General features: G+C 37.7%; 1 protein-coding gene across 12 annotated transcripts in view; it reads left to right on the forward strand.

Annotated features, from left to right (window-relative positions):
- Nucleotides 1-26,234, forward strand: part of MITF (melanocyte inducing transcription factor) — an 832,466-nt gene extending 806,232 nt beyond the window's left edge. For 3 of the 12 annotated variants that reach the window (XM_086938880.1, XM_086938886.1, XM_086938882.1), the window contains exons 6-10: nt 9,890-9,946; nt 10,462-10,537; nt 15,478-15,567; nt 16,151-16,298; nt 18,244-21,297. In XM_086938880.1, the coding sequence (XP_086795006.1) occupies nt 9,890-9,946; nt 10,462-10,537; nt 15,478-15,567; nt 16,151-16,298; nt 18,244-18,645 (773 nt within the window). In that variant the 3' untranslated portion in view covers nt 18,646-21,297. Of the gene's footprint in view, nt 1-9,889; nt 9,947-10,461; nt 10,538-15,477; nt 15,568-16,150; nt 16,299-18,243 lie in introns of all 12 variants that reach the window. The other 9 variants (XM_086938878.1, XM_086938883.1, XM_086938879.1 and 6 more) reach the window with 5 other exon arrangements.
- The last annotated feature ends 719 nt before the right edge of the window (nt 26,235-26,953 follow it).

The following is a 26,953-nucleotide window of genomic DNA, read 5'->3' on the forward strand; positions in this document are numbered from 1 at the left end:
CAAATTGCTTTATCTCCCCATGCCTACCACAAATGAATGTGCTCTTCTGTAATGTAAATTGTGCTCATGCCGTGTTGTCTCGTTCGCGCTATATAATATTGCAAGGAAATATAAAGTAGGGAAACTCGAGTTCACACACTACTGAACGCGCACTCTTAAGTGCATCAGCAGGGCACTGTGAATCGAAGCATTTCACAGGCCTGTCACAGATAAGAAATGCTATCAAAACGAAATCCTACAAAACAATATACTACTGTCCGGCAGCAATTCATACCCGGACAACGTCGGGACGGGCTGTTAGTGCATTATATTAATGTAAATATTAAATTTTTACAATATTTAAATTCTTACCTTGGTCAGACTAATGGTCAGTGATGTAATGGTCACCTAGATACAGTGGCCCAATTATTTAATGGGATTGATGTAGTGTAGGTAACGTTCCTGGTACAGCAAAGATAGGTGCCAGTATGCCAGTAAAGCAACTTGCACTTGCCCCAGGACCTAGAGAATAGATCCCTCAATGAAAGTTCAAGACTGGAAATCAAAAGAGGCAATAGGTAAAAGGCTGGTGCTAAGCTTTTTCATTTGACACACAATACTGTGAACTTAAATAACCAACTGAATACTCATGTCCTGAAGGAGAATCTTATCCTCCAGTGATAAGGAATTGATATTCCTCACAACTCTTGGGTCTTGCACACAAGAGAACATGTTCACACTTCTTCCATTCTTCCTCTTGTTCTCAATCCTGATCATCTGGTACATCTGGTGCCATGCTCAGTTGCTCACTAGTTATGTTCTTGCTATGAAATCCCAAGATATTCATGCATAAGCAGTATGCTATTAAATTCTTTACCGTTAAGTATACAAATCATTTCTACCAACTCTAAATATTATCATTTCATATCTGAAGCATATCTCCTTTCAAAGTTGTTTGAAACAGCCTCCATGATCATACTTAATCCATATTTACAATATAAATGTTTTAGAGGATTTTCAGCTTGCATTCTTTTAAAGCATCAACATTCATTATACATGAATAATAATGGAGACTTGGCATTGTTTTAGCTACTGAACCTTTCAGCAGCTTTCAGAAACAATGCGTTTTCCCTATTGTCCAGGATTAAGGAGGTTGTGGGCTGTTGAAACTAGCAAATACATGGGGTTTCTCTTTTGTGGGAATGCATGTTTTCCTACATTTTGGCAACAGTGAATTTAAGGGAAGTGTTTTCTTATTAACACCAGACAGGTAGAGAATACCTAATGTTCCAATCTAGTGCTTGATCTGTTATAAATATATGTCATCCTCTTTATTTATTTTTACAATACCCAGTGCTTAATTTCACAGCCATGCCAATGACAAGCAACTGGTGCTTAGGCAATCTATTGCCATTACCAGCCTGAATGTAAAATCAGTGGGGCTGAGATGGTGCTCTGGAGAAGTATACACAAATGTAACATATGAATTCACCCAAGATAACTCCAGAATTAACAAATCAGAATTCAGCTATGAAAATTAAGTTTGCTGGGTAGAATCCACATGGGCAGTATGAGGTAGGAATTAGGCCTCTTTGTTAGGTGCACAAACAACACTGTAGTAGAAAAGACAAATAATTCTATGAGAAATATACATCTAGCACTGTTGTAACTAAAGCTCGGCTGGGATGCCAGAGCAGTTTAAATTAGTACAACTATGATAGAAATACATGCTACAATAGAACAGACTTTATATATACAAAGATAACATCACAATAATGAACGCAGAAGAAATCTAAATAAACAGAGAATGTAACACTAGACTAACACTAAAGAAGGCACTTGGTAAGCATTAGAACGTGCCACCAACTCCACCACCAGCACTATCAATTATTATTATTATATTATTATTATTATGTTTCTTATATAGCGCCTGAATCGACCCCCGAAGGGGTATCTCCGCGCTTGCCTTGGGAACCCGTCCTGGCTTTTCCGTGTGAGATAGCCCCTACAGGGCACCCCCAAGGTGAAAGCCAGGCATCCCGCCGCGGGGGGCCGTTCTAGAGATTAAGCAAGCTTAATGCCCAGAGTTGCAGAGTGTGAACCCATGATTAGGTCAGGCACCGAAGCGAGAATTATCGAGTCCATGGACATTTTGAGCTCAAGACCCTGCCGCGTCGGGAATTGAACCCTGATCCCGAGTCTGACCTCCACTTCAGGGTCTGCCTGCTCTAACCAGTGAGCCACACTTCTCCACAATCAGTTATTTCATCAATCTACTGCTGGAAAAAAATCTGTTGCAATCTGTAGGCGGTACTAAGACTGGGACCTAAGCAGGGAAACAACATGAAACCTACAAAGAAGGCAGATATCAAGACCCCTGTATGGGATACAGCTATAGGGAAAACTTAAATGCAGTGCATAGTGCATATAAACACAGCTAACCATAAAAGGAAATATAAGAACACTAGGAACAGTCAGAAATGAAGTAACTGGGAACCAGCAGGGGTTGCTCAGGGCTATCCTCATCGTCCGACTGTGAAGTTTCAAAAATATTAATGTAGGTAACTGGATTATTGAAGATGGGTAGTGTGCCAGGGGCTGTATTTACAAAACCCTAGGAAGAATGTGAGCGGTAGCACAGGTAGGAACAAATAGCCTCACAAAAATGCAATTTTACCTGTCAAAAATAAAATGCACAATCTATTTTTGGGATGAAAGCACGAACACAGTTTCACAAGCAAAGAATTCAAAGAACTGCAAAAGATGACAAAAAGCATTTTCAATATTGTACCACGTGTAAGCATTGATTGTTACACCTGGACAGCCATCCAGGAATTCCTCACACCACCTATCCAAGTTACTGGTGTTGCGGATCAGGTACACATGACTCAAGAATCCCAGGAAGATTTGGAACTTTCTTCCTGGGGTGCTCTCTTTAGTTCACCACTCATGGGTGAGACAGTGGTACTTTTTCTCTCTTCCCCTTCCCCCGCAGATTCCCCACCCACATGAGTGGGTTGATGAGCTTCACATCCTTGGTGGCAAAGATCTCGGGAGAGTATGGGTTGGTGGTGCCTGGGGTCTTCTCCAGTTGCAGGTACATCCTGTAAGGTGCTAATATGATGGTTTGTTTGCAACTGGCCAACCATAGTATATACCACTGTTCCTTATCCCCAAGGAAGCCATCTTCTAACGGCTAATCTCTCATAATAGGTTTTAATAAAAGAGCAATCCATGATGGCTGCCATACTTATGTCTTTCCGTCTCCTGTTTTCTGTTCAGTAGAGGTAAAGGTATTCCTCTAAATTCATATCAAAACACAGTTGAATTGTTTCAGTGAATCTGCCACCTGTAAGTCCCAATTTGATACTTTTTCCCTGAATTACTCTTTTGTGGTTTGGAACCTCTTAGAATTCCTTCAGTGTTTCTTGCTCCCGAGGGTAGATTGTAGTACTGTTCTGTAACTTCCTCTGTAAGTAATCTGCATTTACCTGGATGTATTGCCATGTTGTACTGGAGGTTGTTTTATGCTAGTAGGGGTTTTCCTCCCAAATCAGTGGCATTTGTTTGTAGAAACCTTCTTCTTGGCATATAGAATATTTTGTGTATGAGCATAGTGGATATTAAAGGCATCGCCCATATCTCAGTCAGGCAAACCTAAACCCAAGCAGCGATTGATGCATTTAGCTATTGATATTGACCTCCGATGACTTTGTTGCAAAATACAAGGAATATATTTTGAGCTGTGATTCTTAAAGTACAATGTATCTTGAAAGTTGTATTTTCTGTTTTTAGTGTTATGATATCAGAAGGGTTGAATGGAACAGGGTCCAGTCTTCAGTAGTAACTCAGTATGTTGTGATTTGGGAGCTGTCAGTTCCAGGTGGAGGGACAAGGAAGTTTGGAAAGAGCAAATGCTCCTTTTGACGTTTCCAGTAGGCCTAATTGGTAGTGCTTCTTTTCTTGTGAATGTGGAATAATTCTGTACATTGATAAAGGCTTCTCGTGAGCATTGAATGTGAATTCTCAGCAGTGGACAACCGTAGCTTGTTGCCCTAGCAGGTTCGAGCTTGCGATCCTGACATCTAGTTGCGCAGAGCGCATTATTTGAGGATTCAATCTTGGATGAACTAAACATTGTGTTGGCTCAATGGGAGAATCCCTTCTCCCTGTACTCCAAAACAAGGTACATAAATGAGCATATTTGTATTAAAAAAGAAAAAATTAGCAAAATATGTTATTCTTACCAACAAAGCAAAGACCCTTGAAGTTATATTTCATTCCAACCTGTCAGTGTATAAATGCTATTGTGGCAGCTATAAATAACCTTCCTCTTTTGAGAAAGGTATGAACTTTCCTCTTAGAATCACATTGAGCCAGGGTGACTAGAGCCTCTATTGGCCAAAAGATTAGCCATTACCTTAATACAATTAGGGTCTTGGGCTCAATGTCTGCGGACTCGATAATCCTCGCCTCGATGTCTTTTCTAATCATGGGTCCCGCGCTGCAACTCTGGGCAATAGCTTGCTTAATCTCCACAACGGCCCCAACAACACTGGGATGCCTGGCTTCAGTTTGGGGGTGCCCAGGTGGGGCATCTCACAGGGAGAGCCAGGAAGGCTTCCACAGCGTTATTCAGCGCCGGAACGCCCCGTTGCTGGGGCAGCTGTGCGCTTTACAAGTATACTACATTTACATTTACATTTACATTTACATACAATTACTTTGGTAGAGTGATGAGTCCCACTAAGCTTGTTTTTGCTAGGTCCCCCATCCCCAACAGAAATTATGGGGTGGGGGATCAGGTCAAGGGGGGTTGCTGTGGAGGTAAGTGTCTCTCAAGCATAGATGTGCCAGATCTCTCTTAACAAAGATTGACATGACAGTGAATTAACAGAAGTACTTGCAGCTAATATTATAATTTACAACTGATACTTTGGTGTCTTCTTTCATGACCCTTTCCTACCCATACCTTCAATTATAACTCTGCATACATTGTAACAAGAACTCTTACTGCAACCCTTAAACCCATAGCAGTATCTGTCATACTTTACGTGTCTTAATTATAACTCTTACAGTAAACCCTAAGTCTATTTCTTACTTTCTAAGGCTATGCCTAACTCAAATCACATTTGTAATATTTTAGCTTAATGTACATATAAGCCATAAATATATATACCTATATTACCATTGATCTCTATGTTAACACATTATGTAGTGCCTTAACTGAACGTTTATTTGCTATCTCTATTCCTTGTTTAGGGTTCTTTGTGATGAATTTGTTGTTATGATACAATCCCTGCAGTGTCTTTGTGCCAGCATCTCTGGAGGTTCTTTAATTCAGTCCCTGTACTCGTGGGTTATATCTTTGCTGATAAAAGAAACTTCAAAACTCTCTTACCTTTGAACTTTTTTTCATGAACTTCTTCTGGGGCGCATGGCTTTAAAAATAATTTTGCTAAACTCTGCCACTTCATTGGTTCCTATAGTCTTCAGTAGTTTTATTCAATGTTTTCACCCCTCAATCCATGTATGGTCATCTTAGAAGCATTTCTACTTTGCTTAAGGTCAGTGAAATGGCCTAACTTTGTAATCACATGCTCCATTTCCTCAGGTGACTTTGACTCAGTAGGGAAGAATTACTGTCAATGCAAATATCGCTAGGCGGCAGAAGTACCACCAGACACAGAAATACCTTTGCAACTGCATCTTTTTTTCTACTCAGTGGCCCCAGGGGAGTGGTCACAAATAAATGATTGTAATAAAGCTCTATTTGGTTATTTCAATAATAGAGCATTTCTCTACCATAACATTTCCTGGGCTGAAGGCACGCATTTCCCTAACTTAACGCAGTGCTTTCGTTCCACAGTTCTCCACTTCTCAAGTTGGCTAGTGAGTGGAACCAATTAGAATTGGTAAGCTATGCCAACTCCGTGTTGGAAATGGGGAGCAAAACAACACCACACCCAGGACTGCAAACGCCTCTTTATGTTCAAATCCCCTGAGGCTTAGCAGTGCCTTCACGGTTCTATCTGCTCCTTCCACCAAATAATGATTAACACTTGAGCTGCAGTGCCCAGTGTTGTATTAAACAATGAAAATAAAAAATCCTATATGTTGATGTTCTCTTCAGATCCAAATTAAAACAAGGGCCTTTTAGTTTAACTAATCAAGAAACACGACTGCAAACAAACTATTACTTGGCTGAACTATACATCATTCATCTAATGAAATACATCTTTTTGAAAATTGAGTAATTGCTTAGAAATGTAGAACATAGATGCCTCTTAGACACAAATCACTGAGTAGCGCCATTGTATTCAAAACGGTCAATTGGACGAAAGCTAAACCAGCCCTTCTCAAAATAATGCGTAGAAGTCATGAGTACAGAAAACAAGGAACTCACTCATTCTCGTTAAAATGTCTCTTTTTTATTTATATAAAACGTATTTTGTAGAGAAATTAGTTAGAATAATATCCATAATTTTTCAGTGTGTCTTTTGTAAATCATGTTTAAGTTGGCCTAAGACACACCAGTATAACATCATTTTAGCTAAGCCTTATTGTAGTAAAACACCATTTCCACTTGATTTTTGTGTTGTTGCTGTGTGTTCTGTTTGCTGATCTCCAAGGAGAACTGCACTACTGTACTGAATTCACCAATTTAATTTTTGTGTTCTACTATGCTGTGAAATGAATCTGGACATTTTTTTTGTGTTCATGTATTATTTTTTGCAAGGAAGGAAATTAACAAGGATGTATATGGGGGCTACGTTTATTACATGAACATATATATTTTGCACTGCAGAGTAGCAATCTCCGTCTTGGTCACTTACAACAGTTGTAGATATGGAGACTGATCCTATCAGAGTTATTTATAGAACAGATATCCCTTTTTATAGTTAGAATATCTATAATGTGGTATTGCTCAATTACAAAGCTTGATGTTTGCATTCTGTATTGTCAGAACTTGAGTTTTAAGTAATTTGATAGGGTTATGTTATGATAACTGCCAGAAAGAATAAAACCACTGTGAACAGGTCCCTGTAGTAAATAACAAAAATAATATGTACATTTATCATTGAGGTCAGTGTTTTTTAATTTAAGTAAAGAGTTCTGAATTGGGGCAAGTTTAATTGCAATGCAAGGGTTATTGCGATTTAGGGTTAATGTGATAGTTGAAGTTAAGGCAGTAACAGAGTTCCAAAGAGGATGGGGATTAGTTTCAGTTTAAGGTTTAGGAGTTGTTTAGAGGTTAGGCTTATAATTAGATTAAAGGTTAGGGCTAAAGTTCTATTTGAGGTGAGATAACGCCTTTCCAATAGAGGTTTGTTTAGGTTAAGCAATATAATAAAGTTCAGGGGGCCCTTTTTGTCCAACATAAAGTGTTATGCATAGTATTCACTCATTTGAAAGGATTTTCTGTAATCTGATTGCATTGTCATTGCATTTTTTTGTAAGACCTTTGGGGGATGCAAGTAAGCCATAATGAATTCAAACGACTAGCGAAAATAAGCACAAAAAAGCTCTCTTCCGTGGAAGACAAGGCTCGGCTGGCAAAAAGAAGTCACGGATGGATGTCCTTGCAATCCTATGTCCTGTTGACCCCACAGGAGTACCTAACTCAACCATTCACTGCTCGAACAAAATTAAGTTTCCTAAAGTTGAGAATGGGAGTAATCAACCTGTTGGTCCATTTGCCAAAATGGAAAAGAGCCCACGGACAGGAACAACGTAGACTCTGTGGGAATCAAAAAGAAGACATAGTACACATCCTTTGTCTTTGCCCAAACCTGCTGAACGAAAGACGGTCCCTTCTGAGGAAACTCTGGAACACAAACCTGATTAGATCGTGTAGAGCAGCAGTCTTGGCTTGCTTTGACCCTCGGAACACTAAATTAAACTGTGCCCTTGTAAGGTTTTTGGAACAAGCAGAAAAAAAACTTGGTGAGGTGTCCCAAGTACGCGATCTCTCACCAGCACAATTACTAGCCTAGTTCCAACTGCCACCTTACTGTTTAATGGACATGATCCTTAGCTCTCCTTTTTATAAGTATGTTTTACACATTTATATAATCTTCATAATGCATAGGATCCTATACTTATTTTTATATGTATTTATTGATATATCGTTCTTAAAATTCTGTAACTTGCAAAGGTTTTTTTTAATCATGCAATAAAAATTTCTATTGCCTCTTTTTCCAGTTAAAAAATAAAAGTAACTTGAATAACATATTAAATAAATATAAGAAATGGGCAGTTCAGCATAAATCAAATATTAAGCAGTTACTTTGTATCCCTTTTAGCTTGCAACCATTGTTTTCTCTTCCCTTCTCAAAACAACGCTACATTCTCAGTCCATTTTAGAAGAGGCAAAAAATGTATTCCTGAATACAAAACAATTAGCCTAAAGTGGTTATTTGGGTTGTAACCATAGTAAAAACCATTCATAAAATCTCTTATAATAATAATTACCGCTAGAGAACAAAAAACTGTGTGCCATAAAACAAACAAATAAATCAATTAAAACAAAAAGCATTAGTTGTATTTGCCATTCACAAATACACCACATACTTTCAATTAATGTACTTGTTTTATTGCACACAGATTGTTATACTAATATTGAATAATAATCCATAGCATAGGATGCAGGATTTTTAGTACGAACCACCCAGGCAGCCACTACAGACGTACAATAGTACATGAACATGGTTCCCATGATGGAGGGCTGGATAGCTCTTGCTTCAGATTTAAAACAAGGCAACCTAAAGCACCTAAATGTCACATGACAAAACCCCCCAAAAATAACAATAAACTTGACATAATTAACAAAACCCCAGAAATTTCAGAACTGCCTGTGGCACCAGTCTCACTATGTCTTCTACATATCATGAAACTCTTGACTCCACACAAAAATGTTTCAACTAGAGAGCTACAACTTACTTGCTGAATGACTGGAAAAGAATGCTTTTGTAACCTTTCACTCACTTAAAGTTAGAAGGGCTGTGTCAGCTACTGTTCCCAAAGACATGTAGGGTGCAAAATATAACAGATGTCTTGGGCCTATGTACAGGGTTCACCTTCAGTGATAGGAGACACTGTAAACCTGGCACATGAGTGGTGCATTATAATTGGTTTGGCACAACAGGCATTGACCTGCTATCCTGAATTGTGGCTCCGTTTTTTTATCTAATGATGTTTTAAGTTATTGTGACGCAACATAATACTTTGATCATGATTTAATATGTTTAGTGGCACCTCTTGAAAGCTTGGCACAACAATTGAATTATTATTATGGATTGAAAGGTCTTTCGCTCCTGAGGCATTCAAACAGTTGAGCCATTGATAATGTTTTCTACATTGAGAGGCCAAATTTAAAACAGTTAAAGTCAAATGCCTCTAACACAGAGTACTTCTAGTCCTAATGTTAGGAGTTTGCTTTTTTAGTTTATACCTCAAGGCAAGATTTAGTCCCCATTATCAATCCAGATCATATTTACCATCATTACTTAAATCAGTGGTACATTAAAAGAATGAACTGGTTCATCTAGGAGTCTGTTGTGTTAACTGGATTATTAGAATAACAAGACTCCCTGTAGTTCCCTCACATGACTAATGAAAACGTCTGTTGCATTTACGTGCAGCTTATATAAATAATTGGAAGCTTATAAGTTGAACGTCATGGAAAAATGGAACACTGAGCCATATTGGTTAAGTTTGTATGATATGGTACAGTGCCTGTACCAAATTATACACCAAAATGGATGCCCACATATTAATTAGACACAACCAGTTATGATCTAAGTGTTATTGCCATTGATGCCAACACATCAATTGGCAAAATTTCGCATACCTTGTTATAGAGGTTTCACATTGAAAATTTCTTTACTTCTCTGTTCTTTTATTACAGAGTCTGAAGCACGAGCATTGGCCAAAGAAAGACAAAAGAAGGACAACCACAATTTGAGTAGGTTGATCAGTCCTTTGTGTATTGTATTTGTTTTACTTGATCAGGCACAGAGTCTAAATGTTCATTCAAGTTGAAATAGCTTGGTGTTCGTATGTGTATGTTAATTAGATTCATCATTAGACTTAATATCTATCCATGTATGTCAGTGCCTACATCATTTAAGAGCAATATGCATTCAGTTCACTTTGAAATGGTGTTGTGTATGACACCACAAATCTAGTGACCCTTTTCTCATTATGCACATAAAGTTGATGGATATATTTTTGTACACGTAAGGTGCAGTCATTTCAAATTTTCTGCTAGATTAGCATTTATGGTGTTTATAATATAAGAAAACATTTTGTCCAAAGCAGTTGTGTCGAGGACTGCGGATATGTTCCATGGCTACTTACTTCGGAAAATAGTGCACACCCTATTTGCGAACACATTTGCATAAGCTATTATCTAAAAATGACTTTTTCCTTTTTACAAAATGTCTAATTTACCTATTTCATTGCCTTGCTTTATTATAGTTGAAAGAAGAAGAAGATTTAATATTAATGATCGTATTAAAGAGTTAGGTACTTTGATACCTAAATCAAATGACCCGTAAGTATATTTTTAATGCCTACATATATATATTTTTATAATAGTAAAGAACTTTGGCAGAATTCTTCTTCTTATTTCTTACATTTGGATTATGTATCTCAATTTGGCACTTTTTGTATTGAAGTGGAACCCAAAAAATTAGATTATCCTGTCTCTATTTATCCTTTATTCATTCGATGCATCTCTTTCTCATTACCGCAACACAGATATCCCCATTCACTTCTATTTATTGGCCATTTATGAGAAAGGGGCAAGGGAAATTTCTGAATCGGAAGCAAAAACTATGTATTTTCCTTGTGCCACGACAACCCTGAATGTTTTGTGTGAATTGTGGATTCTCGCAGTAGGATATTCATGAACTTTTGATCACCTAATATTTCCTTTAATGGAACATAATGTATATTTTCTTTCATCTGTTCCATGAAAGTAAGAAAAGTGGTTGCTACATTTTATTCATCAATCCTAACTTTTCGGAATCTGACAAAAAAAAGAAGAGTATCTTAAAAAGTTATTACGTTTTTCTTTTTTTTAAAGTTGCATTGTTTGTCAGCATGCTCAACGTACCATACCTTTGTAAATTTTTATACCGTAAAAAAAAGTTGTTTTCAACATATAATAATATTGTTAACTTAAAAAAGTTATAAAATACATTCTGGAGGTTTAAAGAAGGGATTGCTTGAGTACATCTCTTTGGCTTTCCCAGTAGTTGATTCCATCACTGCAGCAATGATTTGAAAACTTTTTTATAGCTCTCAAAAAATCATGAACCCTTTTTAGATCTCGCCTATAAGACAGAGCCAGCTGTCTGGTAGCAAAATACCTAGTATGGGCTTACTAAAACTTACAGTGGACGTAAAGCCCATCCATTGCTTACAGTTCACTGGCTTTATTGCCACTCTCATTTGCTTGCTTCTTATCAGATGGCTTGCCTAACTATGGTGGGTGTGCCTTTTACCATCCTTTTGCTTGGCTGACTTATATTCGTCCACTCCTCATTTTTACGGAACAACCTTTTACTTTTTCTTTCAGCATTCTATGAAAGTGCATGTGTTTTCTAGCTCTCTTTTTGTGCGGTGCTTTCCCCTCAAACGACCACACGCTGCATGCCCTGTTTTCACTCCCTTGTGTTCTGGTCTCCTTTATGTGTTTCTGCCCACATCCCAAGCACCATGTTACTATATACCCTTTATTTGTTGCTTTTCTTCTCATCCACCACCCAGCCATATTTGTATTCCTCCTCTCTCTTTAGCTTTCCACTACACTGCTCCTTCATTCTTCCTCCACCGTTGTAGTCATTTAAATGTTCCCATTTTTGGAATGCACAGCATTTGACATTTGCTCCTGAACATTCTGCTAAACAAAAAAGTGTTTTTGCACACTTGACATTTCTTTTTTCTTTACGGCTCTGAATGGCAATTGCTATCTTAGACCATCAAAAAAAAAGAGTATTGTGTGTGTCATTCTGCGGTCACACACATGCTTTGTGGTGCTTGCACCTGTTTATAGAATGATACAATGTGCAAAAGTGGCTGTTTCACTGCACATTTGATTTGTTTTCTTTACTTTTGTCGATGCTGCACAGCCTCGGTGAACAGCATGGGCCAAACTAATACAAATACATAGATGGGTACAAAAGGTGATAACAATGCTATTAAAATAATTGGATCTCTTAATTAACAGTTCTTATGAATAGTACATTTTCAAAGGATGGCATTGTTTGTCAACAAGTTCAAAGTAGCATACACTTTTTTAATTTGACTCTGTTAAAAAGGTATAAGTTGTCTGCAATTTTCCATGGGGAAGCCAACTTGTTACAAGCTACAACATGTAGTAGGACTATTTAAAGAAGTTAAGATAGTCTGGTTGTATTGTTGTGCTTTTCCTTTTACGCAGTTCTTCCAGGGCAGCAAAGATTTTTTTTTGTGAGAAAACCACGGTGTGCAAATTGGGAGCTTATCCCACCTTTGAATGTCACCACTGCATATTTTCAGTAGGCTGTGTGAGCATTTGGATTTCTCTTTAAAAAAAACATGTGCCTTTATACTAAAGGCAATATCAACTATACTAAAGCAAGTAACAAAAACAAAGGTCACTTTTGTAATCTAGACTTTATTTTTGCTCCATTCCCAATTTAGAAAAATCCACACATAAATTATTAATTCCACAGAATGTGGTTCCCACTTCATTTATTAAGTGACTCATGTTTTAGTGAACAGTAATTACCCTCAAGAAGGCACACTGTTGGCTGAAAACACTGCAACTGTGTCTTAATAACATTTTTGGTTAATTTTGTTTTGAAATTCCGAGCTTGTGCACTATTATTAAATGTCCCAAATCGTGTCTGTATGCTATTGCAAAACTGACCATTGTGGGCATTACGCTGACTCAATAAACAGTTATACTCATTTAGCTTCAATTGTAATGTAGCAAAAGGATATTTGCATGTGCCATGCTTAGTGTTTTCATCCTGTCTTCCTTTGCAAGATGCCTGTGTGAATGTTTAGTCCACGCGCTAACAGCCCAGACTAATAAAAGTATACACTAATTCGGCACATACAGACTTCTCACTCATCTCTATCCTTCTCGTACTTCTACACCGCAAACAAAATGTTTCTATACAAAACGCAAAGATAATTTCGACATCCACATACTTTAGAGTGTAAAATGGGACTCAATCTCAGTAATTCATGACCTTTCAAAGGTAAACACAGCTTTAAAATAAATGTGTCCTTCTCTTGACCTGTTCCAACTTAAATTATTTAATTGGTGCCGAGATATAGTTTTCTAAAAAGTACATTAACACAGTGTATGATTTGAGCCAAGAGATGTCCTCAGTTGACTGATTTTATAAAATGCCACATTGAAGGCATAACGATCCTGTACCCTGCTTTCTTTGTCAGAGACATGGTTCTTTATTACATACATTGACTCGAATATTTTGCATTCACCTGGCCCCATATTAGACCGTTTCCTTCATGTGATTCAGAATGGGATGAATAACTTAACATCCTGCCACTTTAAAGTGGAAGTTCACTCATTTGCAGTGGTACATAGCCAAAACAAAAGAGAGACTCAACCTCTTCTACTCACCTTCATAGTACCTGCACCTGTGCAGGGCTCTTCCATAAATGAAGGCCTTCATGACCACCCTTGGCATGCTTCCTCTCGAGGCGGTGCAGTCACATCGTATGAGGGCCAACGTGCACATACATGGACCCTCTTCCAACGCCTGCTGCATGTATTTGCACTATAACATCCTGTGTCGTTTTCTCCAGGAGCGTGAGGAGCAACAAAATGAATGATTGAGTGTCACTGTGGCAAAGCTAGCTAGGAGCCATTTTCCTGCCACTCAGCCCCTGTCCTTTTCTTTCAGTCTCCGGCAGCGACAGGGGATATCAGACACTCAAAGGAGGAGTGATCACCCTTTCAGAAGGCACACATTATAGTACACTAAGAGTGCACACATTCAGAGATGGCCTTTGCTTAGATAGCTCCAAGGGACAAACCAGATGGCGTGCTCCCTTTTTCTCACTCGTCCTCAATGATCGGCGTGTTGAAAACCTTGGAGGGGTAAAATGAGGTGGGGAAGGTTTAGGGGCTCAACGAGAAGAAAACTAACACAAATGAGGACACGGTTACCAGCAGCCTTCCGAAAAAGTGTTTAAGCACACTTTAGTTTGGAGCTTGGTATAAGGGAGATTAGGCAGGCCGCTCCACTGCCATGGGCGTGGGCCGAGCTCACCCATGCTGAAGGTCGGACCTGCATATATTAAATTGTGTGGAATAGTGTAGGGCACAACAAGGATTACACGTTTGGCCTTTGGTTCGTTCTTTTAAAAAGTCTACTGTTTTCCTTTTTGAAAAGGGTTGTTAAGCAAAAGTATGGAAATAATTTAGGTGGTATCCATAACTAATCCTACCGATTTTAAAACCTTTATTTATTTAAAACTGCACGTTACAAAATAATTGCATGTGGCATAAGTCAGATAATGCATCAGTAAGCACACATCCTATATTCTTTACAGTGAAAGATCTAAAATACTTTTTTTATGTAATGTAGGGGGATGCTCATGCTCTACAAGAGTAAATTTGCAGGGTTACAATAACCTATTAGTGACACAGATCTATGGGATGGAGGGCTGGGTAGGGAGAGTGTGGTGCAGTGGTTAATTTGGAAAAGAATGCGGGTCGGTGCCCAAAGCTCTGCTCAGACGCCTGTGGCTAGAGTTATTAAATGTCTGTGCACTGAATGCCAAGGCTGCATAGTCTTGAATCCACCACATTCCTCTTTAATCTTCTACCAGTTACTTCCTGCCCTTGTATCTCTCTCTTGCAGGATCCAGCCTTTTCTCTTTGTGATGGTTTTCTCTTACACCTTTGTTCCACTTTGTGTGTGTTCCCCTCTCTTGCTCTCAGTGAATGTTTGATAAGGAAAAATAAGTGCTGTTCCCCAAAAATGAGTGCCAGTAGACTCCACCAGCAACTGCTGGATCAATTTAAGCAGTGGTGTGGTGAATTCTATACCAATGCAGTGGGGTGAATGCAAATCAAAACAAAGGGTTAAGTGGAGAGAAGTAACTGGGTGAGCATCCAATTAAGGTACATCTCTCGTTATTGGTCAACGATATAGGGAGGAACACTGGCAGCTAAAGTATTTCAAGTCTTTCAAAGAGAATGCTAGCTGTGTCATTTTAAACCCCTGTCAGACCCTCTCACCCTGGAAAGATATAGCAGCAGGGACAAGACTGCCATGCCACCTGAAAGCAAGATGCTGTCAGTCTGGGATCTAAATTTAATCCTTGAGTCTGATGGATTGGCTCGTGAGAGAAAATATGATGCTATGTTTAAGGTTCTAAGGGATTTCATTTACGATGTTTGCACCTATATACTCGAATTTATATTTCCTGTGCCATCAAAGTTAATATTGACCTTTCCTCTAGGGCTGTGGAGGCAGGTTCCACAGACTGGGAGATTAGAGGGAATGTGCGACCCGGCCCATACTGTTCCATGAGTATTCCCTACAGCAGAGAGTGAGTAAAGCGTTGTTAGATTATTGTAGGAGTGATTGACCTAACAAGCACTCTCTGGGCACTATGCAGTGAATTTAGGAACATTACAGTCTTCCACATATTACATAATGGCATGACATTTTCAATTTTTCTGTTTTTCCAATCAGTTTCTATGGGACGGGGCACTTCATCTTCTGGAGCTCAGTTGTTTCCCCTCCCTCTCCCCCTAACCCCGCCTCCCCCCTCCCCCGCCCCAGCTCCTCCTTGACAAAAAGAAGCAAGCAATCGTCATTTAAATGCAAAAGAAATGGACACATTAAACACTGACAAATTAATTAGCAACTGTGCAATGTGGCTTTTATGCATATGTACGTGGGGGTCTTCAAAGATTTAAAGGGGGTTCAGTTGAGACCTACATATCAACTGACAGTTTCATCTTTTCTTTTACACACCTCTAAATAGTGTACACAAATTGGGGACATCAAGTGTTGTGTATGCCTAATATTTAAGTGAACAACATGATACTCTAGCCAGTACTGCTGCAATGCATTTGCTCGGAAGAGCTCTGACTCCTGATCACTGTCTTTTACTTTGGTTCTTGCAGTGACATGCGCTGGAACAAGGGGACTATTTTGAAGGCGTCAGTAGATTACATCCGCAAGCTGCAAAGAGAACAGCAGCGCACACGAGAACTTGAGAACAAACAGAAGAAACTGGAGCATGCAAACCGGCATCTGCTGCTGCGAATACAGGTTTGCTGATGCAGACATATTTTTTTGTGTGAAATGCTGGGATATAAATATCTTTTCTGCTGCGAGTAATCAAGCCAAGTGAAAAGGTGTTAATTTGTTCATAACGATTCCTTGCCTAGCGGAGATGCACGGTGTTGGGTTGGTGGGGTGTGATCACTGTACATCCTGTATCCATTGGCCGCAGCTGCTAGCTGAAGGCAATGTGTGATCATTGAGGCTTTCCAGGGGAACATCTTTTTTCTTTCCCCAAAGATTGTCCTTGTAAGTCTCTTTACAGTAAACCGGGAGCAGATATTCCACATAGCTGTCCTTTTTCATCCCGGCAACTTTGGGACAGTGTTTTTTTTTGGGGGGGGGGGGGCAGAAGCTACACACATGATGGGGCTTGCTGTAAACTACCACAGGCAAACTACCACTGGTGTTGGCTGATAATTGGAGACGGCTTGACAGTCACCCATGTGACATCAGGCACTGCACTGTCATGTGGGCTCATAGACATGAAGCAGAGAGTAAGAACCCCTCACTAGGCACATAATCATAACTCCAATTGTGTTCTCCCACCACACACGCATTCACACCCTTGAGAGTCTGCTCATCGTGATTCTTCCTCCTTCCCTCACTTTTTTTTCTGTCTCTCTCCAACCATTTTGGCCGCCTTGTGTTCCAAATCAGATTACAAATGCATCCAATAGTTTTAAAAATAGTGGGATTCCAGGTACCTTTTCAGCACAACTCTGTGTGTAAAAAATTTGCAACTGTGTACTCTTGGATTTTGTAATATAACATAAACAAGTCAAGGATACAACAGTGCTTCCAGATTTGCGAATCTTACTTATTTTAGCTTTTTAGCTCAATTTGACAAGTGTGAATCGTGTTTTGCTTTATTATTTTCTGAATGCTGCACAATCATTCTCAGGATTTGATAGATCAGACTAACATCATTTTGTATGTGTCTGTTAATCTTGTGTATTTACCACATTTACAATAAGCAGATGTTATAAACAAACACTCTCCCCTACCCTACTCATGCTAAAAGAGTAACTTACCTCAGGGACAGTAGTCCTCTTTATAAAACAAATCAAACTATTTGGTTGGTTAATCAAAGAAGCAACCATTTCTTTTCGACATCTAAAAACTTAAAAACATGTATGTTACTTGTTTCAAGTCTAGAATTGTAAGCTGGCAGATCGGTAGATGGATGCTAATTGCATTTTAAGTGCTTTAGTTTTGGCGTATTGGTGCAAAATGGTCAGGAATAGTTTTCATAAAAGTTACTGTACCATCCAAAGGATAGGACATTTTTAGCTCCTCTTGCTCTCTAATTGATTTGATCTCTTTTTTCCCTAATGCTGTACAGATAGGAAAGGTTAGGAACCATTAAAATCTTTAGGGGTTGTCCAACACAAACTTACTCAGATAAATCCAGATTTATCCAGAATATTCTAGATTGTTTTTTTGAGTCAGACTCAATAAGCATTTAGTAATTAGTAGACCATGTTAGTTGATAGGCCCTCCACCCTTAACAAATACAGATAGTTACTCAAACTAGATTTACAGTAGAGTAACTTTCACAAATATTTCCCTCAATGTTAAACTTACATTCTGTAAACCATGAACCCCAGCTGATCAGTGTGGTTACAAGATATTCATCTAGGTTAATTGATGTTTTCCTTTTAAAGTCGACTATGATACATATAATCTAGAGTACACTGATGATGCATGTCTGTGGCACAATGCCATATGATGTATGTGACATAACTCTATAGGGTGCAATTATGCTTCTGAACCCCTTGGCCTCGAAACATAAGTGGTCTTTCAAATGCCTAATATAACATTTGATTAAGGTTGTCATTTATTCATGTCTAATTAATCAGAGTGAGATTTGATAAGAATTTATGTTTTCTTCTCTCCAACTGACCAATGTTTCTTCTGTTTCTTTCTTTAGGAGCTAGAGATGCAGGCCAGAGCTCATGGAATTTCAGTTATGCCTACCTCCGGCCTCTCATCTTCAGATCTAGTGAACAGGGTGATAAAACAAGAGTCAGTTCTAGACAGTTGCGGTCAAGAGGTGTTACCGCAGCACCACCCAGATCTTTCTTGCACTACAACTCTTGATCTCACAGATGGAACCATCACATTTAGTAACACCCTCCGACATATGACGGACTCTCCTAATGTCTACAACATGCCCACAAAGATGAGATCCAAACTGGAAGACATTTTGATGGACGATACTCTCTCACCAGCAGTAACTGATCCACTTCTCTCATCAGTGTCTCCCGGTGCTTCGAAAGCAAGCAGCCGAAGAAGCAGTATGAGCATGGAAGAAGCAGATCATGCCTGCTAGCAAAGAAATGGCGTGGCCTCTTACAGACTGCTATATATTTTGATCAGTAGATGAAATAATTTAACTTTTTATGACTATCTTATTTGTTCTCTTCGTATACCTTCCCTCTTTTAGTTCCTCAGTAGAACAGAGCATAACGTTTTCTGAAAGTTTTGTGAATAGGTAAAGAGTGTTCTATTTTGGACGTTCTTATGCCTCCAAAGTATTCATCAAGTGCATCACACATGAAATGGTTTCATGAAGAACTGCTTCGTCTAGCAACATTGGGTGGAAGAAATGACATCTCAGATCCAACGAAGCGTTTGTTTCCCTGCCGAATCTGCTGGATTGGTTGCTTTCTGTTTTATTTTTGTAAATGAATGTAAAGAAACCAAAAAAAACTATTGACTTGAAAAAAGTTGTTAGCTTCTTATGGCTCTCTGAAAGATACAGAAACAGCTGGAAATTAATTTTATGGAAATGTCTTGCAAAGTACAGTTCTAACTCAAAAAAGTGAAAGTTATCATTGAATATAAAATATTGTCCATGACAGTATCTGATTCCAGTTACTAAACAGATACTTTTGGTGCAATATTCCAATCAATAATTCGGAAAGAATGTTCACATTATGGTTATCGCTCAGGATAATAAGGACTGGTTTGGAACCCTGGTTTTGTGTTCGTGAGAGTTCAGTGTAAATGCACCTGCTACTGAAAACTGTTTGTCACAGGTTCAAATCATTGTAGAACGAACACAGCCTTAAATCCTTACAAAGTCAATAAAATGAACACCACTGTGTGGGGTAGTAGTAGCCACTCTTTTCCAAGCATTGAAACCTTGGTGTGGAAATGTGATTAAAGTATTATAATTCTGCCCTTCAAGATCGCTTTACGCAATAGCTTTTCACAACTGATTGCCTGAACTAGCAAAACAGTACCTCCAACACATGACTGACTACCTTGGCCCTAGATATTTCAGTATTTGTGAGGCAAGCATTTATTTTGTTGCAACATATGACATTGTCATTCCTGCACATAGCTTGTGGGTTATAAGATGTATTGAATAATGAGTTGAACTTTCCCATATGTTTAGTGGCAGTATTTTGGTCTTAACAATTGTGGAAGACGTTGATGTTTGAAAGAAAATACTTTTTTATACAGACAAGCCAATTTTCCTTAGCTTAGCAAATGTACAATAAGATAAGAACATGTATAAATTCAGTGGAATTAACCCAAATTCTTTTTACGTTGACTTCTCCTGGGTGATATTTAATTTCTTCCATTTTGGAAAATGAATGCTATTTACGATCATATTTCATTTGTAGCGTTAGAAAATATAAAAAGGAAGAAAGACTGGAGACTTTCTGAGCTTGCTCTAAAGACTTCTTTGGAGGTCTTTATAGAAGTCGTGCATTACATGGACAAACAACATATTTAATGCTTTAGGGACGTGGGAGCCTACACTAAATGAGAATGTGCGAAAAAACTCTAGTGTCAAGACTTTCACTCTATTTGCATTCACCGGAGGCCACACCTTTCAAGGACTTGTTTATTGACAACTGAACAGGGATATAGATTGGGATCTGAGACATCAGGGGAAGATCATCCAATTTGATGTGAACATAGCTAGATTATTGGATTGAACCTTGTTATAAACTCTCTTCAGAGACTTGATCTGGAGAGCGCCTTTAGTGCATGATTTGTACTTTTGAAAAATGGCAATTGTGACCTTTACTCACCCGTACTGTGCATTGATTTTTTTAAAAACATCATTTTAAGATGTTACCTTGCTATTGCTTGGTCTTTTCATGTTTACCTGTTTGTGACGTGCACACAGACAGTTACAATTTGAGTAGTTGTTTGACGTATGTGCAGTGGCATTTGTAACATCACTTGGGTGAATGGAACATTTATATCCAGCCTAGATGATGTCACTTGTGACACTATTGTAAACATATTAACATAGCCACTAACAGTGAAGGTTGGCACTATGCAAAGTCTCAACACTTGAAGGATGTTTAAAACGCTTGTGAAAATCTATAGTGTACTTGAATAGTATTATTGATGGTCAGATGGGTGTTTAAAAATATGGCAAGTGCATAACTGGGATTTATTTTTTAAATGAATATGAAATATTTTGTATATTATCGCAATATACCTTGGAAGTGTTTTTAAAACATTATAGTTATAGATATGATATAAAATAAGCTTTTTAGGATTCATATGTATTTATTTTTAAGTGGTTCTGTCCAAAAAGGACCGTAATATGCTTGGAAACCAAATATCTGTTTAGTTCTCTTACAATGATGTAAAACTAGTTTGAGTGCAATATCTAATCAAATGTAGACCTATGCAATAACAGTAGTAATTAGTGTATGATGATCAGCCTAGGTGTCTTTTCACAGATGTAATATGGTGTTACAAGTTAGGAGAATGGAATACCTGTAGCAAGCTGTGTTTAACGTGTAAATGACAGATGTGCATATATAATTCATTCAGAATGAAGTGCCTTATACTATAGTTGTAGCCTTCTTTGACGAGCACTGACTGAAGCGTGACATAGGGCACAGCTTGAATTGTATTTATTGTAAAGATGTGTAGCACGGTGCCTAAGTATGAAAAAGTATAGAGCTTCCAGTTTCCTAAAGATTACTATTAAATACAAATTTTTTGATATTCTAGTGCAGTGGTGCCAACTTAACTAGTTTAAACTGTTTACTCAGTTTTTCGATAGAACAAGTGAGTACAAAAAGATCAAACAAATAAACTTGAAGGTGTACGAGATAGGATTGGGAGAACATTTAACTGTATAAGCAGGGAACATTCAAATACAATGCTAATAATGCCATTCTTACCATACATTTGGTCCTATAGGGTGAAACAGAGTTTGTACTCTGACAGCCTTAATTGTTCTTTTTGTGTACCTTGAAGGGAGAGGAGTGCATGTAAGCAAGGCAAAAATATTGCCCCTTCGAGTATATCTCATACACCACAGTAAAATCATGCTCTGTGCTAAAATGTATGGGTTTCAGTTTTCAATATAGTGGTAAGTTTGGCCATTTTAGAACACAGTTATTACACCTATATTTCTTTTGGTGTGGTTAATTCAACAATATTTATCAATGTACGATAAGTAAAATAATAGTGAAAAACAACTGCAATGACCATGTACATAGTATGACACGCCTCCGCAGTACTGCTTTAGCAGGGCCAAGTCCCAGAATTAAGCCTAAAAAAGGAAAGTCAGTATGCACATTCCTAATATAGAATGACCACTTTTTACTTTGGTTATATTGGCTGTTTATTACATTTTATCTGACATAATATTAGAGTTATTGGTTATTGGCAACCTCTTGTTCATCTTTGTATTCAAATCTTATCAACTGCATCACAATCTCAAGTTCTAAAATAGAGCAGTCATCTCTGACCTTCTAAACTTTTCAGGAGATCCCTTGTATGGTTAAAGTTCAGTTAGCCATGTTTTTATATTATGACAATATTCCGAGCATTTTTTTCAGAACGATAGAAGCTAAAGAGTAAGTCTTTGCTGGTAAGACTTTACACACATCACCTTTTCATTGTGCCATTTTTTAGCGATTACATGCTTTCTCAAGCTCATTTTAGGCTTTACTTTCAGTGTATCTTTTCAGAATCCTGTGTAAAGAATAAAACGGTTTCAACTAGCAGTTGAACAGTTTACCATATGTTCATATTGTTGGCTACAAAATCTGGTCGGAATCTTTATGTAAAATTGGCAAATGGAAAGGAAATAAGGAGAGTTTCACAATTTACTGTACAGTGTTTCAGCTCAAGGAGTAGGCATTGCATTTTACTGTGAGGTATTTGAGTTTTGGTTGGATAGTGTATAACTTCAAGTATAATGATTTCAAATCTAAATTTTGCAATTAAGAGTGGAATGTTGAGATCTTAACAGAGAAAGTTAACCAGGCTTTGAGATTTTTCTGACTGTATGAGGTCGACCACTTTCGATGACTCAACCAGTTTTGATGTCTTTAAAGAGATTTCATAATTCTGATGCATTAGGTTAGGGCTAGAAACACACATCAGTGGTGTGGAAATGGAATTTGAGAGCAAGGGACCTGGAGTAAGTGGTTCGCAAATGTAAGTAAATAATCTGGAATTTCAGGTTGAAGGGTCCAACATGAGGCCATTACTAGCAGATTAAAGTAAGAACTTTGGAACTCGAGAGTCAGTTTCAAGGCCCTCTTGAGAAATTGTTTTTTAACACTTAGTAGGACTCTTGTAATATGTGTTTTATTTACGGTAATGCACCAATTTTGTGGAACTTGTTCTCCAGCACTCTAGGGTTTGAAATAGGAAACAGGAGCAGTTTGGAGACGTTTGCCATCATAGGCAAGAACATTATATTAGTTTCTTTATTGTTTTAGTGTAAGAAGACTAATCCCGATCCAGTCATTAGAAGGCAAGCATAATTCCTAAAATTAGATGGGCTGGTCCTTTGCACTTATAACAGTTCACAGGTAATATAGTTGGAAAATTACAACTTAAATATCGCGAACAATTTGATATAATATTGTGCCTGTCATTCAAATATAGTTTTATTCTTTTGGAAAGTCAAGAACGTAAATAAAAAAAACACATACCATACACTACCACCCCAGAAACATTAAGTCTACTTGGTGATTAACAAAACTGGCTAATTACAAAATAGGTTAAATAATAATCTATTGCAACATATTCTGCAGTGTTAATGGTTTAAAATCATTTTAAATAAGAGAAAAGATGAAATACGAAGGTACAGTACCTTAATTCCTTAATATTTAATTAATTGAATCAAACTCTAAAGTAAGCTTCGGATGAATACCATCTAAGGTAAAACCCATGGAACTCCAGTATCAGTACATAACGTATGTAAAAGGGAAAGTTGTTGGGTTTTGTCCAAATCTCTGCCACTATGGTATATCCTGAACATATGGAAGTAAATTCACATTGACTTCATTGTTAAGTTGAATACTGGAAAAGCTACTCCTTATGCATGCTGTTCATTGCAGGGCATACTTTGTCTTTGCCGATGATCATTGCATTTGATTATTGTTTCTGTATAAAACCATCTTCTATATAACCAATGGAAAATGCCCTATCAAATTTCACCTTTGATTTTGAAGCTGTTTGAAGAAAATGATGTTTCACCATGGCTATAGTTTATGTTGTAGATTGCCACTCAACTTCATTCCATCTCACATTATAAAGATATATCTATTTACACCTCTATAGATATAGGTTAATAATAATTCATTGCTCATCTACGTAGAAGGTTTCTTGTTGCTACAGGGATGAAAACTAACTGCAATGTATTTAGATACTGTAGCAAAGAACCAGGTCTTCAATGCTTTCCTCAAAGTGTTCAGAGAATAGGGGATAAGTATAATGGCAGCTGATTTCTAAAGAGGATCAAACAGCAAACAGAAGATCACATAAGTTGCCTCTTACAGGGAGCGGCCATACAATGAACATCATATAGTACAGAGGACTATGTATTCTCTGTCTGAAAGCCAAGGTAAGATCTAAAGAAGGGACTTTCATGACAGAATTTAAGGCACCTGTCTGTTAGTGATCTACTTGGTTCTGAACTACCAGTTGCATAAGGAGAGATGTATAAGCCAAGTTTCACAGTGTTTGCTTAATCCAATACTTAGCCTGTGATGACAGTGAAGGCAGTGCATTGGGCATTATCAGTCTGGTAACGTACATTTTCCTCAGTTGTAAAAAATGGAAGGAGCAGGTAGAGATAGGAGCAGAAATATGTGAATCCCTGAGAATTTCAGAATCATGTCTTCCTAAACCCGGTAGGATTCCTCTGATCAAACGTCTTCTTTATCACCAACCACCATCTCCTTGATTTTATCCAAGTAGCCGAGCTGGTGCCTGCTCATCCACTCAAAAATGTGCTTCATACAAAGTTGGAATTACATTACGACAGCCGGCTTCTACTGAACCTAAAAATTAGATGGTGTCAGTGGCACACAGGAGGAAGCCAATATTTTTGGAGCAGATGAGTCATGCAAGAGGACCAAACATAAATGTCAAAAAGGTTTGGAATTTAGGCAGGGTGATCAGGCATTTTATCTTCAGGTTACTAAAGTATTATTGAAAATTTCTGATTCTCGTTATGATGATACATGCCACATATAAACAACATACTTGAAAAAAAAGGTTTTCCAACTAAGCCATATAGATACTTTCACAGCTGGTTCTGTCAAATCAAGGAACAATTATACCATTGGAGTAGGCTGTCTTTTGCAAAGAAAGTAAGAAGTCCACAAAATATAGCTTGTTATAAAACGACCATCATTCTACGTTTTATGTGCTTACTTACTGCATGTTTAAAAAAAAAGGAAAACTTTAATTGGATAATGCAGACCTTCATGGCAAACACTGAATTCGGTTTCTGACTTTACTGTTCTAGTCAGTTAGTTAATGTAACTTTATTTGGCACAAGGCCATAAAAGATAAAACAAACCATACATACAAAAGCATTTTTGATAAAACATTAAAAATCCATAAGATTAAACAGTCAAACATATAAAGTTTAGTCAAATACAATGTATCTGAATAGCATTCTGAGACAGGCCAATTACAGTAACACAATCAAAGTGTCTCACATCACTGAATAACAAAAGCCTTCATCTGTCCTTTACAGTGAAAAGGATTTCATTTAAAGGCAACTACATATGTGTATATTTGAAGGGTCAAGCAAAACTTGATAGTCGGTTGTTCATTTCTTTGAGCCAGAGATGGATAATCCATGATTCTGATCATGATGGCTGAAAATGTTAAGCTTTTACTGACTCCCTCCTTTTTTCTGTCCTTTTGGGGATCTCCTCTCGCCTCCCATTAATCATTTACTAATTTCTGAAGTTATTTAGAAGTCCAGGCTTTTTGCACAATTGTAAATCCCAAGCAATTAACTAAAATGACTATCTTCATGTGTGTGGTATGGCAACCACTGGGGCTAAGTTTTTTTTACTTTTTATTTGTGCTGCCAATGTGTTGCAAAATCTAGGGGAAAAAAATATTGCGCCAAAGCCTGATACTGCTAGTCACTTTTTTTGGAAGGTGATTTTAAAATCTTGCTAAAAAGGGAATAGGATACCAAGTGTTCTCACTTTGCCAAAATCAAGAAATGTGTTTAATGGTGGAGTTTTGCTTTAGTATTCTCATTACATGAGGTAATAATTCCACTATGCTTATGGTCAAAGTTATTCAGGTTGTCTTCCACTAGAAGCTTATGGCACCAGTCTGTGGTATAGTTGCTGAAATGAAAAGCTAAAGAAACACAAAATAATGCACATTATATAAATATTTTTTTTACTTAGTGCACATAGTAGGAGAGGATATTGTTCACAAAAAATGGAATCTAGTTTTTCTTAAGAGATGACATAAAACACTGCCTCTTGCTATGTTGCGTGGTACTGCAATGCTATTGATATTCACTTGCTGCTACCTACAGCAATAATATTTGCATGATCCATAGCTCTGCAGCATGTGGATCAAAAATGTTGTGTTCAATGATCTAGTTTTGAATTGTGGTTCTTAATAGACTGATTAAAGATTGTGTTTTTTCACACACTCTGTGTATACTGTATTGTTTAGTGAGCCGATGTGTTTAATTAAGTGTTTTATTTCAGCAAGACTTTAGGTTGTGTATAATTTACTTACAGAGTACAGCTCTTTTGATATGGTTGTAGAAATCCGTTGCATTTAATATTCCCAGTGCAATAAGGGCAATATATATTGCTGTATAAAATCTTGGTCTAATTTCTGTGTTATTGAGGCACAGGAATCAGATTCCACTAACAGAATTCTTGGCACAAACCATAAGTATACAGCTGAAAAGAGCTTGGACATAGCTAGAGCAGCCTACACCCTCACCCACACGGCTTTCAACTATCCATCTGCTGACACCAGCTTGTGCCTATTAATTGTATTTGGAATCTCTCCTTATTAAATGTTTTTCACTTACTAGTAAAAGAAGAGTATGCATTTCCCAAGGTAACCTTTCTGATTATTGATGTTGAATCAACAAAATTTTACATTTATAATATTAAAGCAAGTAGGAGTAATTGATAGTGCCAGAAAAAGAAAAATTACAGTTTTAATTATTGACAAACTGTTCTGCTTTTGAACGACAACTGAAGGTGTCCTGTCATTAGCATTCTCATTGTGGCTTCAGGTATCCCATCAACATTTCCTTGTCTGTGCCTTTTTTTTTTTAAATCACAGGGTGAGGCCACATTGCTATTGAGAGACTACCAAAGCTGCTCTTAATATTTGATATTCTGACCGGT

The sequence above is a fragment of the Lissotriton vulgaris genome, chromosome 9 (assembly GCF_964263255.1).
Source record: "Lissotriton vulgaris chromosome 9, aLisVul1.2, whole genome shotgun sequence".
Classification (NCBI taxonomy): Eukaryota; Metazoa; Chordata; class Amphibia; order Caudata; family Salamandridae; genus Lissotriton; species Lissotriton vulgaris.